The 16838-nt window shown below is 33.4% G+C and overlaps 1 protein-coding gene across 1 annotated transcript; it reads left to right on the top strand.

The window, feature by feature from the left end:
• The first annotated feature begins 1024 nt into the window (after positions 1-1024).
• Positions 1025-16246, top strand: LOC145269682 (uncharacterized). Its single transcript, XM_080125398.1, has 2 exons — positions 1025-1338; positions 14491-16246. Exon 2 carries the CDS (start codon positions 14654-14656, stop codon positions 15689-15691), a length of 1038 nt encoding a protein of 345 aa, XP_079981524.1. The 5' UTR covers positions 1025-1338; positions 14491-14653; the 3' UTR covers positions 15692-16246.
• The last annotated feature ends 592 nt before the right edge of the window (positions 16247-16838 follow it).

The raw sequence follows: 16838 nt of genomic DNA, 5'->3' as shown, positions 1-16838 counted from the left end.
TCTTCAAGTCTAACGTAAACAAGTTTTTGATGAGCCGTTCCATATAAGTTAACAAATTTGCCGAATCTCCATTACTAACGATTACTATATTGTCCAATTTCTACTATGCAATCTTTAACCCTTATCCTCGAGTGGCCTCTTGGCCTTGATAATGTGGTGATACCTTTGTAAAAAAATAAAAAAGTATAACTCTTATCATAGACCCTTTTATGATTATCTCCCTTTTATGTTGTAATCCCATAATCCCTTTTTTCACTCCCCGCTTGCTCTTCCTGTCTAAAAAAAAAAAAAAAAAAAAAAAAAAAAAATTACTTCTCTTTATACCCGTCACACGCGTGTTCGTGTCCTCTTTCAAATCTTCGTTCCAGTTCCTTTTCTCTTTTCACTGAAATGCAACTCGCAACTATCATAAAATATTTAGGTTATGATGTAAATGCCAGCGCCCGAACTGTGCATCATCACCAAAAATAATAAAAGTCTTATTAAACGAAACTGTGATCATAAATTGCAATTAAAGAATTTTGAATTTGATACTTTTTTCATAATTTTCTAATTTTTATTTGTATAAATTTCAATAACCCATACCCGCCAAATACTGATTAACAAAAACAAAAAACATACGGATTATTCTGAATCTACACCGCTTCCGGTAACAGGAGCGGAGAAAATGTAGGGAAATTGTATTGTACTATAACCGAACCTCGTATTCCAAACAATACTCGTATAGAGATTTAAAAAAAAAAAAAAAAAATGATAGCGATTCAGAAGCAGAGGAGACTCTAAGTACGAGCATACCGGTGTCAGGTGAAAACCTAGCCTTAATGTAAAAATGTTCCGATTTACCAAACCGGACTTCCTGTCTCAGTTTAAAATAAATAATCAAATTTACATGCAATAAAATATGTGAAAATTTTGACCCTGTATTTATTTATTTATTTATTTATTTTTTTTAAATATATTTTACAGACTTATTTTAAACTAAAACAAGAATTCCGGTTTGGTAATCGGAACATTTTCACAAAGAGTCTAAGTTTTTACCCGACACCGATGCGGTCGCTCTTAGGATGCTTTTGAATTGTCAAAATGAAATGTAAATGACGAAACGAAATTGATCCCCTCTTTTTCTTTTTTTTTTTTTTTAAATTATTATTTCATTTTTATTTCTGTCACCCGCGTAGTTGGTGCCTTCTGTTTTTAGCCCGCAAAAATATTAAGGACCCGTTTCCTGTTTTTTTTTTCTCCCCCTAAACTGTACCGGAAATCACTGAAAAAAACATGACCTTCTTCTTGGTCATGTTTTATTAAAAAAAAACAAAAAAATCGAAACTGTCAACTAAGGTAAGTCATAGTTATCTTTTTTAGATCCATAAATTGATGACTCAGGTTTGTTTTACTATACACATAGACCCGAAAAAATTGTCAAAAAAACAAATATATAACAAATAAATTTTATCAAAGGTAAGATAAGTTACTTTTCTACCTAACTGGATAAGTTTTTAGTGTTTTTTTTTTTTTTTATTATTATTTAATGGGTAAATATCCAGATCCGCTACTACAGAATACCGACCACTCTAATTTGTTTTTTTTTTTTTTATAGGTAATTGAGGTCGCTGACAACGAATCTGATAGTCAAACTTGGGGCAAATTTACCGTTTGCATGGTATTTACCCCTGAACCCACGAACTACTTTCCACCATTTTGTAGCTTCCGTTTACGCTACGCGCATGCACGCTGTAGCATAAACGACGGCTTCATCAAGCAAACTATGTTGGGGGAGGGGATTTTTTTTTTCCAGGACATAGAATTTTCTAATTTTCAAAAATACATTATAACACGTTTTGGGTGGAAAATTTAAAATTAGCTGAAAAAGAAATAAAACAAGTAAAGGAAAGCACTCCAATTTATCTGGGCTTTTTTTTTTTTTTTTTTACCTGGAACATAGAATTTTCAAATTTTCAAAAAGTAACGCACCGACATTTACCAATTAGAACACCATTTAACATTTTCCGAAGCATGCGCCCCAACATCACATCCGCCCCCCCCCCCGCTCGCGCCCCCAATATAAACAGTAAAATCTTCGGAAAATGTTAAATGGTGTTCTAATTGGTAAATTTCGGTGCGTTACTTACGGAAAAACATTTAACTAAACTGCAAAAGCACCTATTAAGCCATATAAGTTCTATAATTGAATCCCCCTCCCGCAAAAAAAGAATGAAAAACATAAAGATGTTTGGTGCTTATGTTTTTGTAAAACACATTAAAAACTACGCGAGACAAAAAAAAAGTCCCCCAATTTGTTGTACTTTTCTTTAACTGTAAGTCATTAAAAAAATGTCAGTCCGTAATTTTTTGATTGGTACGCCATGTGAGAAGGCAGTTTGCTAGGTGAAGCAAGCCATCGTTCATGCTGCAGCGCGCGCGTAGCGTAAACGGAAGCTGCAAAATGGTGGAAAGTTAATCGTGGGTTCGGGGGTTAATACCATGCAAACGGTAAATTTGCCCCAAGTTTGATTATCAGATTCGTTGTCAGCAACCTCAATTACCTATAAAACAACAAATTAGAGTGGTCGGTGTTCTGTAGTAGCCTATCTGGATATTTGCCATTTAATGTAACGTGTTTATTCGGCTCAAAAAACATACAATGTTTACCGATGTATTTGAAAAATGCAAATGGCGGCATGCTCGCGGTTGAATACGGTAAGTTTGCGAAAACGAGTTCAAACAAACAAAAAAAAATACAAAATACTGTTAGAAACTCACTCCATATATGTTACCGTGAAATATATTCGGTGGGGTTCTAACAGTAGTTTGTATAATTTTTTAGTTTGAACTTATTTTCTCAAACTTACCGTGTTCAACAGCGAGCATGCTGCCATTTTTCTTTTTAAAATATATCGGTACTCATGCGTTAGGTGTGTCAGAAATTTCTTGAAAACTATTGAATAATTCCACCCGTCTTTCCAAGCTTATATCTCATCGAAAAATGTAATTCAAGCCCTATTTTTTTTTTCAATTAAAGGAGCAAGGACCAAGGTTTCATTAAAAAAAAACAAAAACAAAAGAAAAAACAAACAACGTGTTTTTTTAAAAAAAAAAAAGGTTTTAAACTTCGGACTTTACAGGTAAATTTCTAAAAAACACTATTTTTTGTTTTAAATTTGAATATATTATTTATTGATCTTTTATCTTCAATTTGTGATATATAAAACTTTGGTGAGTAAATTAATTATTTACTTTTTAATAGACATTTCAAAATGGGGGTGGGCGTAAATTTAAAAAAAAGTTTGTCTAAAATATTATATTCGGTTTATTGGAAAGAGCATAAAATTTCACATTGACCCTGAAAATTTCGTAAAAATAAAATCCATAGAAAAATTTTTATAGATTTTTAAAGTTTAAAAATTGAAAAATGTTGAGCTCGTAAAATTCAATTAATTTCAATACTGTTTTATAAAAAATAAAAAAAAAATATTTCTATTACTTTTAAAACAACTGTAATAGTTTATTTTGGAAGTATAATCCATAAAGAAAATAAACAACCCACTTTTAAAAAAGAAATTACGAGTTTTTTTTATATTTTATTCGCAGTTTCGTGTTAGGGGTGTCAAAAATTCCTACAAAAATTCTGATACACCTATTGCATAGTGATCCGTGCTGAAATAATAACGTTATTATTTAAAAAGCCATTCTTAACATGGGGATGGGAGGGTGTTTTGTACCTATTCTGTACTTTAACCTTACAATTGAATAAAAAAACATATCATAAAACTTTAATTAAACATGGAAATACAATTTTAAAAATAGCGCGGATCTCTTTCTGCATTAGCATCAATATATTGATAAACATTGTATGATTTTCGAAGCGATTGCACATTTTAAAGTGAGTAAAACCACTAAAAACTTTTCCAGTTAGGTAGAAGAGTAAGTTATCTTGCCTTTGGTAACATTTATTTGTTATATATTTGTTTTTTAACAACTTTTACGAATCTATGTGTCTAGAAAAACAAACCCATACGTACACATTTATTTCCGACAAATAAAGGGTCATCGGGTTTGTATTACTATACACATAGATTCGAAAAAGTTGCAAAAAAACAAACAAATAGCAAATAAATGTTATCAAAAGCAAGATAAGTTACTTTTCTACATAACTGGATAATGTTTTAGTGTTTTTAATTAATGTAAAATGTTTATTCGGCTCGAAAAACAGTGTTTACAGATATATTTGAAAAAGACAAATGGCGGCCGACTCTGTGTTGAACACGGTAAGTTTGTGAAAATGAGTTAAAACTAAAATCTATACAAAATACTGTTAAAAACTTACTGAACATGTGTTAGCCTATGTCACGGTAACATATATTAAATGAGTTCCTAACAGTATTTTGTATAGTTTTTTTTTTTTAGTTTTAACTCATTTTACCAAATCTAACGTGTTCAACACAGAGTCGTCCGTTTGTATTTTTCAAATATATCGGTAACCACTGTGTTTTCCTAGCCGAATAAACATTTTACATTAAATGAAAACACTAAAAAATGATCCAGTTAGGTAGAAAAGTAACTTATCTTGCCTTTGATAACATTTATTTGTTATATATTTATTTTTTGACAACTTTTTCGAATCTGTGTATTTTTCTCTTTCTCCGTCAGTTGCCATTGTGTTGTCTAGAATAATTCCTTAAATTTGGATCTAAGTGCTTCGATTATACATTTTGTTGTGTCCTAGCAATGATCTAGGTGTATCAGAATTTTTGTAGGAATTTTTGACATCCCTAACACGAAACTGCAAATAAAATATATAAAAAAATAATATATAAAAAAAATTACTAAGGTGCCATTTGTTTCACTTGAAATTCAATATTTTTTTCGTTTGTATAATATAAAAGCACCAAAAATTTTGTACAGTTAAGGGTATTTAGCAGAGAAGCCAACAAAAAAAAGGGTAAAAAATTCTGACAAATAAATGTTACCAAATGCAAGATAAATGTTACCAAATGCAAGATAAATGTTATCAAATGCAAGATAAATGTTACCAAATGCAAGATAAGTTACTCTTCTACTTACTTAGATAACTTTTGTTTTAACATATTTTAACTGTTTATTTGGTTCGAAAAACAAGCAGTATCAATTTGCTAAATTCAACCAACACCAAGATGACCGACAAGAACATTTTTTTTTTTTTAGTTTTGAGGCATTAATGAGGCTTTGAAAATGGCACGTTCTTGTTTGCTTGTTGGTGTTAATTGAAGTTAGCAACTCGGCACTGCTTGTTTTTTTGGATGGAATAAACTGTTCAAAAGACGTCAAAATAGAAACTTTATTGAGCTAGATAGAAGAGTAAATTATCTTGCCTTTAATAACATTTATTTGCCATGTATTTGAATTTATCCTTTTTGTTTGTTTATTAGCTTCCCTGCTAAATTCCCCAAACGACAAATGGTAGGGGGGGGGATCAATATCCAATAAATAAATGTTACGATAGCCAATAAGAGAGAGATATATTTCAGAGCTATACACTTCTTTTTCAATCTGTATATATATATATATATATATATATATTTTTTCCTCTTATTCTTCATTCATGATGTTTAATGGAAGAATTTTAAGTTAAGTCCACTAGATGTTAGCTGTGGGTTTTCTGTAGCCGGATAATTACGCGTGGTCGCTCGTGATTTGAAAGTCAAATAAGAGACGTCTCTTATTTGATTTTCAAATTTCACTCAACGCCTTTAATGGATAAACCTACCCAGACTTTCATATATATGTATATATATATATATATATATATATATATATATATATACATATAAAATAAAAAGGAACAAACCGTATTATGTGTTCATCAACGTTTCGTCTTTATTTCGAGACTTCCTCTGGATGAATGAGATTAAGAAACAAAAAATACCAGTACAAAATATTTGAAAATGTTTCACGTGCACAGTGTGACGCAGTTCTATTTCAGAGAACTACGTATTAATTTTATTAAAAGAACATTATTTAACTGTAGACACAGGTTAACTTTCTCACACCATTCAAACACCCCTGTAATAATTAACACATAATCTCAATCAATAAATTACATAAAAAACACTCATTCCATTTCTGTTACAAACTTATATTTGAATTTCAACTGATATATCTTTTTCCCAATAAGAATATTAACTTGCGTTCATAGTTTTAAAATTACATTAACGACTATATGACGTCACTAAAATTTCCTTCTCTTTAACAGCGCCAGCCCTCCCCCCTCCTTTTTGAATTTCCAACGTCTTTTTCCGTTTCTCTGAAATAGAACTGCGTCACACTGTGCACGTGAAACATTTTCAAATATTTTGTACTGGTATTTTTTGTTTCTTAATCTCATTCATCCAGAAGAAGTCTCGAAATAAAGACGAAACGTTGATGAACACATAATACGGTTTGTTCCTTTTTATTTTCTCTATTTTGTCTGAATACTATTTCCATTATTTTCATCATATATATATATATATATAAAATTGATGCGTGTATAACACTTATTCTTTGTCATGATGTTTAATGGAAGAATTTTAAGTTAAGTCCACTAGATGTTAGCTGTGGGTTTTCTGTAGCCGGATAATTACGTGTGGTCGCGCGTGATTTGAAAGTCAAATAAGAGACGTCTCTTATTTGATTTTCAAATTTCACTCAACGCCTTTAATGGATAAACCTACCCAGACTTTCATATATATATATATATATATATATATATATATATATATATATATATATATATATAAAATTGATGCGTGTATAACACTTATGACAGTGTTGAGATATTAACAGATAGAGTTCAAAAATGGCATGTAACATTTACACTGGAAAAATAACAGTTCTTTGGGGTTTTACATCGGGCAATGGGAAAAACATGTTTGGTCCATCTTTGGTCTTGTTTGATGGATCCTTGAAAAAGCTGCAAATGAAGATTCATACAACTCTAAGTCTTTGTGGTAATTCCAGCAGCTTTATTTACCAAATGTTTCCCCCATGAGAAATCTGCAAAATAAGAGAAATACATTTTTTGTTAAATTCCAAGACACAATTAAAAATGTTGAAATTAAATAAATAAAAAATAATGACGGTAAAGGGCGACCGAATTTTCTAAAAGTAAAAAGTCGCTGTCTTGGTGGTAATTCCAGCAGCTTTATTTACCAAATGTTTCCCCCATGAGAAAGCTGCAAAGCTGGTCCTAAACTCTTACATTCGACACCTTCTCTTGCTTGGAGCTATCACTCTCCATGAAATACATTTAAAAAAAAATATATCAATTTACGTGACTTTATCAAATTATTTTCCTTGCCCTATATATATTCTGGCTTTTTAAAGCATATTTCTTCTCCAGTTGCGGTTTTAGTATGCGGTTTACCGATCCCCGGTTTCCCGCAAATATATGATACATATAAACAATATAGGCGATATTTATTAAACAAGAACAAATAAAGATAAGATAAAGAAGGTGTTTGTGCATTCAACGGCCCTTGCTGAAATAATAACCTTATGGTTTAGAATCCTATTATTTAAACACGATTGGGGTAGAGTGTTTTTAACTATTCGGTACTTTTACTAACCAATTTACTAAAAAGCTATGAAAAACTTGAATTTACCTTTAAAATAATATGGAAAATAGCGCGAGTCGTTAAATTCCAAGACACAATTAAAAATGTTGAAATTAAATAAATAAAAAATAATGACGGTAAAGGGCGACCGAATTTTCTAAAAGTAAAAAGTCGCTGTCTTGGTGGTAATTCCAGCAGCTTTATTTACCAAATGTTTTCCCCCATGAGAAAGCTGCAAAGCTGGTCCTAAACTCTTACATTTGACACCTTCTCCTGCTTGGAGCTATCACTCTCCATCAACCGTCTTTCTCTCCCTGACCACTGACTCTATCTGTTCTCTTGACTTCGACTGACTCAACTGATATGTGTCTTCTAAGCTCTCTTTTCTAAAGTCCACATCACTTATAAGTGACCTATACATAATGCTACGTCAGACCTTAGAAGTCAACCTATCTTTAAATTATTGTTTGTGTTCTAACTTTCTTTTCTGTTAAACATCTTAAGAAATAATTTTATCTGCTGCCCGGCCAATATTGAACACTTCATAATAAATAATCAGGTAAACTGCTTTTATATATTCATACCTAAAAATTAAAACAACTACATAAGTTTTAATTGAAAGATGGACATCGCAATCTGTTAATAATTTTCTTTTCGTTTACATAGGTTTTATGAAGAGGTTCATTCTTTAGAAATTAAAACAAGTTTTATTGTCAGTGTCTTTAACTTCTCTTAGGACTATGCTTATCATTTTTCCTGTCTGTTTGTATGTATGTATGTGTGTATCTTTGTTTGTATGTTTGTATGTACGTATGTTCATTTGTTTGTATGTATTTTTGTTTGTACGTATGTTTATATGTATGTATGTATCTGCCTAAAACTTTCGACAGAGATGATAGATTTTCATGAGATTGGTATCGTTTTGAAGCTCTACCCTTTGGATGACAAATATCGAAAAATTGGCTAAAAAAATTAATTCCTTCACTCTCAATTAGGACTATTCTTATCATTTTTCCTGTCTGTTTAAATGTATGTTTGTATGTATATATGTATGTATATATGTTTGTATGTTCGTATGTATGTTTGAATGTATGTATGTTTGTATGTACGTATGTTTGTATGTATGTATGTTTGCCTAAAACCTTTGACAGAGACGATGGATTTTCACGAGATTGGTCTCATTTAAAAGCTCGACCCTTCGGATGACAAATATCGAAAAATTGGCTAAAAAAAAACCATTAATTCTTTCACCCTCAACTGGGTACTTTTCTACGGGGGGATGGGGTCGCTTTTTTTGCTGATATTTTCGAAAGTCATCCCCTCTTTTTAATTGACTAGCCTTAATTTAAACATTTGTCACTTCCGGTTTGGTGATGGGCGCAACAGCAGAGACGTCACATTTTTTTCACGTTCATTTCCTTCTTCATGGTATGGGTTCGAGCCTGCCAACCTGCTACCACTTTTTTTTTGCTCAACACACACCTCCAGATACCCATGGTTTTTTGGCCTTTACTCTACAAACTGAATCTGATATTGTAATTGTTTTATACTGACTAATCCCAGAACACTCAGTCATGCATTCATTAAAGAAACCATGAGAAAATGTTTTTAATACCATCCTTTCTTTGACAAACTAAATATTATAACTATTAATTTGTACCAATTTTTAAGGTGCTTTATCACAGATGAGTAACTTATCTTGCCTTTGGTATCATTTCAGACCACACATATACAAACTATATACATACTTTATTTCAACAGTTGCAGCAGCTTATTGCAGATAAAATAGGATAGATAAAGACCAATTATTTTTTATTTTTAAGCCATTATCGAGACTTCAAATATGTAAGAGTCATGTTGCAGCCAATTTTTCTTGTTTTCAGGTCATGCTTGACACTATCTTTTTTCAAAATGAATAAACGTTTTTAAAGAAGTAAAAAAACTAAAAACGTATTCAACTAGATAGAAGAGTAACTTATTTTGCCTTTGATAACATTTAGGTTTTTTTAAATCGATGTATTTAGACAATTAAGTTTTATTGTCAATGTTTTTATTTATCCAGTTTTTTCTCAAAACTATTCTTATCATTTTATCCCGTACTTTACTTGACCTTTCCTCTACAAACTGAATCTGATACCATAATTGTTGCCCTAAAGAAAACAACTTTATTTGAAAACTTTTATTGAAAAAATACATTCAGATAACTATATAGTAGAGCCGACATTTATTCAATGTAGCCGCCGTTGGCCTCAATCACCGCCTTGATACGAGTCCGGAACTGGGAGCATGTCTTTTCCACGAGCACCAGTGAAAGCTTGGCGAATACTCGGCGGATGGCGACAATCTGGCTTGCTTTGATGCTGTGGGAGGTCATGTTGGTGATGTTTTTGACATATGACAAAATGAAGCAGTCCAACGCAAGGAGGAGGGGGGCAAAGTTGTAGCACTCCTTCTGAAGCCAACCCTGGGTCTCTTTGGACTTGTGGGCTGGAGCAGAATCCTGCTGCCACACCCATAACCCTAACCCTAACCCATGAACTCTCATGCTTTTTCATATGATAAAGAGACAGCGAAAATATCTCATCCCAATTGTGATATTTTTTAACATCATCGTTTCTTTGGTAAACTGAACCTGATATCATAATTGGTTTATATCTACTAATCCAAGAGCTTTCAGTTATTCTTTCAAAATATAAAATCAAGGGCTTTTATTATGACCACATCTTTGCAAAAAAAAACCTTGAAAAATTCTTCAAACATTTAATTGTAATCTGAACAGAAATTTTGTTGTGCAAATTTTATTGATTTTTCCATAATTTATAGAATTTATACTAATTTCGACACTTAAATACGTGTTTTCACCTGAACTGTCGTGGTTAAAAAGATAACCAATCTACACAATCTCCCTATTTTTTTCTTGTAATTATTGTTTTACTGGAACTTTTTCTATAATTTCTGGAATTTATACAGAGTTCAACATATTTAAGTAACAATGTTTTCACCTGAAATGTGTTGGTTTAAGAAATAACAAAGCTACACAAGTATTCTATTTTTGTAATTATTCTTCTATTGATTAATTTTTCATAATTTCAACATATGGAAAATATGTAATGATGTTTGCACTCAAGAATGTATTGGTTTGAAAGATCACCAAATAGTTCTTTTCTATGCAATGTTTATATGGTTAGAAAGCTGAGTTGGAAGCCATGTTTAGTTCAGAACAGTTTTTGATGGTTAGTTGTTCTATACAAGTCCTGGACGTGACTGGTTCTCAGTAGACAGTTGTTTTGTTCAGGTTCCTGACTTTATAATTTTTGTAGCAACAGAGCAAAAGATTCTTCCTGTGTTGACACGAAAAAACACATTAGACCTCTTCAAAATTGACCTTTTTCTTCAAACATATGGAAACTGCTATTATTCCCATTCTCCAAGGTCTAAATTAGCTAAATATACCAGTTATTGTGATCTTGGACCTTGGCTATGCCTGCCTCAAGAGCCATGTAATTTTATTGTTGACGTTTTTCAAAAACGCTGCAAAATATGGGATATTATGTCCTTATTTTCATTGTAGCTTTCCAGAGGTTGATGCTATAGCATTGAAAGTCGTACCAAATGAAAGCTAATAAAATTTTCTTGCATATGGTAGTAAACACATGAACACCTGTGTAAATTTTAACTAATTTTAATGCACAAACAGCTGGGACACTACAAAAAATCAGTTTGGTAGTATGATAGCACTGCACTGACACATATATTGCATAAGAAACTGTCAGATAGGATGTTACTAATACATGTATTATCACTTGTTCAATGTGACTTTTTTGAAACTGTCAAATTGTTTCCTGTGGTACTCCACAACTTGTAGTAAGTAGCTTCTTTGCTCTGGGTCACTTGTGATCTGAGTTGCAAAGCCACTTATTAGTTTCACACCTCTCTCAGCCACATCATTGGTCACTTTCACTGACCTCACAAACTTCTGTGCATTCCTGTAGCTGTCATTGTCTTCCCAGGTGTCAGCAGGAGTAGTGAGCCAGTTACATTTCACTCGAAGAGCATCAAACAGAAAGTGAGACTCTGGCCCTACCAGGTCTGTGAGAACTGTAGCTGCATTGATGACAGGAAACACTGGCTTGCCTTTCCTTTAACTCTCAGGTTTCTTTGTTTCTGACAGCTTGACTGCGAGCTTCTCTTTTGCAGACTTGGTCATGCTGGCATGTGAACTGAACAAGGTGAATGGCACTAGTTCCTGGGTCAGATACCAGCGGTGGTTGTTCATTTTCTTGAGAACAGAGGTTGCCAGTTCATAGTCATACTGCTTGTATTGCAGCATGTTCTTCATAAGCTGGAGGTCATGGATAGGTGCATCAGCTGCAGATGTGGTGGTCACCCAGTGACTGGTGTAGAATAAGGCCAGGAACTTGTTCATCCTCTCCAGCTTGAAGATAGTGTCCGTGTTGTATTTTAGTTCCTTGGAAAACATGAGCATCTTCATACAGTAAATGTTCCTGACCATCCAGCGGGCTTGGTGAATGGCACCTGGCTTGGCCCAGTGGATACCTTGAGGAGGTTCCTCACCAAGCAGGATCAGACACAGCTCTGCCACCTCTCTGTAATCTGCCCTCGGACTTGCTTCCTCAAGGAAATTGCTTAAGACTACAATTGTGCTTGTCTTCTTCTGTTTCAAGTCTTGTTCAACTAGGCCCAGAACGCTTGGGCAGTCCTTAACCAACTTGTCCCACTTCTTTTTCACATTGCTGAACATTGGGTTGTCAGGACTCTTGACCTTGCTGAACACAGCCTCCCATACACTTCCAATTATTACCTCCGATATGTGATGGCGACAAGCGAAGTAGAATACCTTTTTGCCTAGTTTTTCTTCAATAAGCTTCGCTGCACCCTTGTTGATGCCACTATTGCTTGCTGTGGTATCAAATACCAAGCCTACAATGTTGTCTGTGAGACCCCATGCTTCTATCAATTCCAATGTAGCATTAAACTGTTGGATTCCTGTGGAACTTTCTATGAAGGGCACACCAAGCAGCTTCCCTTCTCCATACTGTGGAGTACCAGAGACAAGCACTGCAAGACTTTCCACTGGGTATCTTTCACCAAGAACATCCCGTAGAAGTTTTCCATCCCAGTGTAGTGTGCAGTAATCTGGCGGACTTTCCTTGAAGTTATTTATGTAACTTTGGCACAAGTTATGACGAGTGTTTATCCTATTTCGTCTTGTAGTAGAGGCTGATATAACAAAGTCATCAAGATCTGTGCCTCCTGCCTTCAACACTGCAGACACCATGGCTGTAGTATGGTTGTCAGAGAGTGACAACCGATCTGCAGTGCTACAAATCTCTTCACTGGTCATAACTGAGTGTGGAAAGTGTAAGGTTATCGTACTTGGTTTTGATGAATAGCTTGGTGTTGTCTCAGTGTATTCTGAACCCTCACTAGTACCAGAGCCTTGACTGTTCTTTGAGTCTTCATTACTTGAAATTTTCCCAACTTCTGCTGCTGCAGCAGTCACTGATGATAACATTCTCTCTTCTCTTTCTTCTCGGAAGCTTTTCTCTCTAGACTTCTTCTTAAACACCTTATCATGACCTGACATGTGTGCCAGGCGAGTGGTCTTTTGGTCCAAGTAGAAATTGACGTCCTCTTCCTTGGTCTCCTTTGTGAGCAGCCTGTTGCTTCTTATCTCCTCCACACATCCTTTGCTCCAATATCAAATAACTTGTCTAAGTCCTTCAGAAAGTTAGCTCGTTTGTCTTCCTCTGGTTTGTTATTTCTTCCCTTGTTTTTAACAATTTTCCTGTACTTTTCATGGAGGATCATGAAACGGTTGACTGCATTTGGTCTAGTTAGTGTTTTAATCCTTGCCATATTCCAGAATGGCAAAACGGCATCCACTGTATCATGGGCTAAAGACCTATTGTTAGGATTATCATTCCTCAAATGCAGGAAATACTGGAACACCTGGCGATTAGTAGGAAGTTGAGAGCCCCTGATGCTGGAGCTGGGTTGCCCAATGAGATACACATCACTGAATGACCTTGTGGCAGGAGTTGCCACCTTTCTTCTCTTTTCAGTTGGTTCATCCCGTTCACTTGTATCGCTGACCACTTTCCCACAGCGTAGTTGTCTTCCAGATGCCATGTTGTCAGCAGTTCACAAATCTTAACAAATCAGCTTTAACTTACAATCTGAAATGAAGAGATAAAACATACTTAGTGATAATAAGTTATATACATGCATTAAGAGTAACATTTTTGAGATAAAGTTATGTATTATATGATGGCATCCTTTCCAAGCATAAAAAATATACATGTTTGTGCATTAAAATTAGTTAAAATTAACACAAGTGTTCATGTGTTTACTACCATATGCAAGAAAATTTTATTAGCTTTCATTTGGTACCACTTTCAATGCTATAACCTCTGGAAAGCTACAATGAAAATAAGGACATAATATCCCAAATTTTGCAGCGTTTTTGAAAAACGTCAACAATAAAATTACATGGCTCTTGAGGCAGGCATAGCCAATGTCCAAGATCACAATAACTGGTATATTTATCTAATTTAGACCTTGGAGAATGGGAATAATATCAGTTTCCATATGTTTGAAGAAAAAGGTCAATTTTGAAGAGGTCTAAAACACATGCAAGGTTGCTAAATAAATGTTTAATTTTTATGGAGCAATTATGGTTTCTGATTGGTTGGTAGCAGAACATGAATTAATTTGATTTGTCAGTTTCTAGCAGCATCGTTTATAAATAGAATCTCCCAACTGTGAGGGATCATGACGCCATTAGTAGTCAAAAATATTACAACAGGGGTTAACCAGAAACGTGTACAAATCGTAGTCAATACATTTATGTTGAATTGTGTAATGTTAAATTTGTTTAACATCTTTTATTTTACAGGTGATAGCCCTAAAGGAGAATACATCAGGATTATATATATGATTATATATATATAAACGTGAATGTATGAATGTTGAACTGCAGAGCAAGCTACTCAACATTTATGATTAAGGATTTTCTGTTATAATAAAGTGGATTGGCATCTTTGCAAAGTTCTCAGGAAATGGAAATGCCTGCTAAAGTTAAACCTTACTTCTGTGAAGTTTGTAATTTACAGTTTACAAGAAGTTCTAATTTAAAGCGCCATGTTCAAATACACACGGGTGAAAAGCCATATTCTTGCAAAACATGTGGTTCTTCATTCACGCAAAATTCTAGCTTAAAAGATCACATGAGAATTCACACAGGCGAAAAACCATATTCTTGTAAAATATGTGAAGCTTCGTTTTCGAAAAATTATTCATTAAAGCAACACACACGAACACATACTGGAGAAAAACCATATTCTTGCGATGTATGTGGGTCTGCATTTTCTGATAATTCGAGTTTTCGTAAACATGTTCGAATACACACCGGAGAGAAACCATATTCTTGTAAGGAATGTGAAGCAGCATTTTCACAAAGTTCAAACTTAAAGCAACACACGAGGACTCATACTGGAGAAAAACCATATTTCTGTGACGTATGTGGTTCCGCTTTTGCTGAGAACTCAAGTTTGAAACAACACATTCGAACACATTCTGGTGAGAAACCTTACGCTTGCCAGTTATGCAATGCTGCATTTTCGGAAAGTTCTAATCTGCAAAAACACATTCGCACTCACACTGGTGAAAAGCCATATTCTTGTGAAATTTGTGAAACTTCCTTTTCGAGCAGTTCAAATCTGAAGAGTCACATTCGCACACACACCGGGGAGAAATGTTACTTTTGTACGGTTTGTGGATCTGGGTTTGCACAGAGTTCGAATCTACGGCAACACATGAACACACACACTGGGGAAAAACGTTACGCTTGTAATGTATGTGAATCCGCTTTTTCGCAGAAAGCACGTCTACAGCAACACATGCGAGTTCATACTGGTGAACGTCCTTATTCTTGTCAGATATGCCAATCTACGTTTGCTAAACGTTACACGTTGAAGAATCACCTAAGAATACACACCGGAGAAAAACCCTATTCTTGTGAAATGTGTAGCGCTACTTTTGCAAATAGTTCAAATTGTAAAAAACATATGCAAACACATAAAGTCATAAAGTTGTAAAAAACATAGTCATTCATCATCTACTCTATGAAAAATAAATCCTATTATTGTACAGTATATTACAATGAAAATTATTATTATTGGCAAAAAAAAATTATCGGTGCCTAAATCAAAACGTAGATTCCATGAACAGAGCTTCTTTCTTAGAAGTGCACGCCTGTAGAACTCTCTTCCGTTTGCCTGCTTCCAACCTGACTACAACTTCGATGTCTTCAAGTCTAACATAAACAAATTCCTAATGAATTGCCTCCTTAAGTAAGACATTTTATCAAAACTTTAAGAATAACGATGGTGACATCCATGTAAAAAATAATTCTTTATTTACTATAATTAAAAATTATTGAAAACTCCTTTTAATAATGTCATTATCCTTTTATACATCACCTCGTGTCCTTGATGTTTCCCACAAACTGCATTGACATAGCCTTCAAACACAATGTGGATTTTTGTTTTTACAAAACACGACTTGATACTCTTTACTCCTTATCTGTTCGTTCACAATTTGGTTAAAAGATTTAATAGATTTTAATACTGAAAAATGGACTCTTATACTTATATTCCTGTATGATTTCTATTTATTCAAAAGGAATCAACATTCAAGAGGTTATCTCATTTGCATATTACATTCAAGAAAGTCTGCTTTGATAATTAGCTCTAAATTTTCAATAGAAATTAGTTATAGAAGTTTTTAGAAATATTATATGAAGTTGATTTATTTTTTAATTTAATTTACATTTAATTGAATTCATTTTTTATTAGTATAACCAAGATCAGCTGCATTGACATCGCCTTCAAACACAATCCTATCAAACACAATGTACAATGTGTGGATTTTCATTTTAACAAAACACAACTTAATACTCTATAACCCTTATCTCTTTGTTTACAGTTTGATTAAAAGCTGCACTGTTTCGTAAATAGATTTTAATACTGAAAATGGACTCTTATGCTTATAAGCCTGTATGATTTCTATTTATTCAAAATGAATCAACATTCAAGAGGTTATCTCATTTGCGTATTACATTCAAAGAAAACCTGTTTTAATAATTAGCTCTAAATTTTTAATGGAAATTAGTTATAGAATTATTTTAAGTATTCTATTTAAAAATATAAAGTTGATTTATTTATATTATTTTTGATTTAATTT

Source organism: Euprymna scolopes, chromosome 45, assembly GCF_053919585.1.
Source record: "Euprymna scolopes isolate OS-2025 chromosome 45, ASM5391958v1, whole genome shotgun sequence".
Taxonomy (NCBI): Eukaryota; Metazoa; Mollusca; class Cephalopoda; order Sepiida; family Sepiolidae; genus Euprymna; species Euprymna scolopes.
This window is presented reverse-complemented; position numbering and strand designations above follow the sequence as displayed.

Excerpts from the sequence above, each read along its gene's own strand:
- LOC145269682 (XM_080125398.1), top strand. The coding sequence starts at position 14,654 with ATGGAAATGCCTGCTAAAGTTAAACCTTACTTCTGTGAAGTTTGTAAT.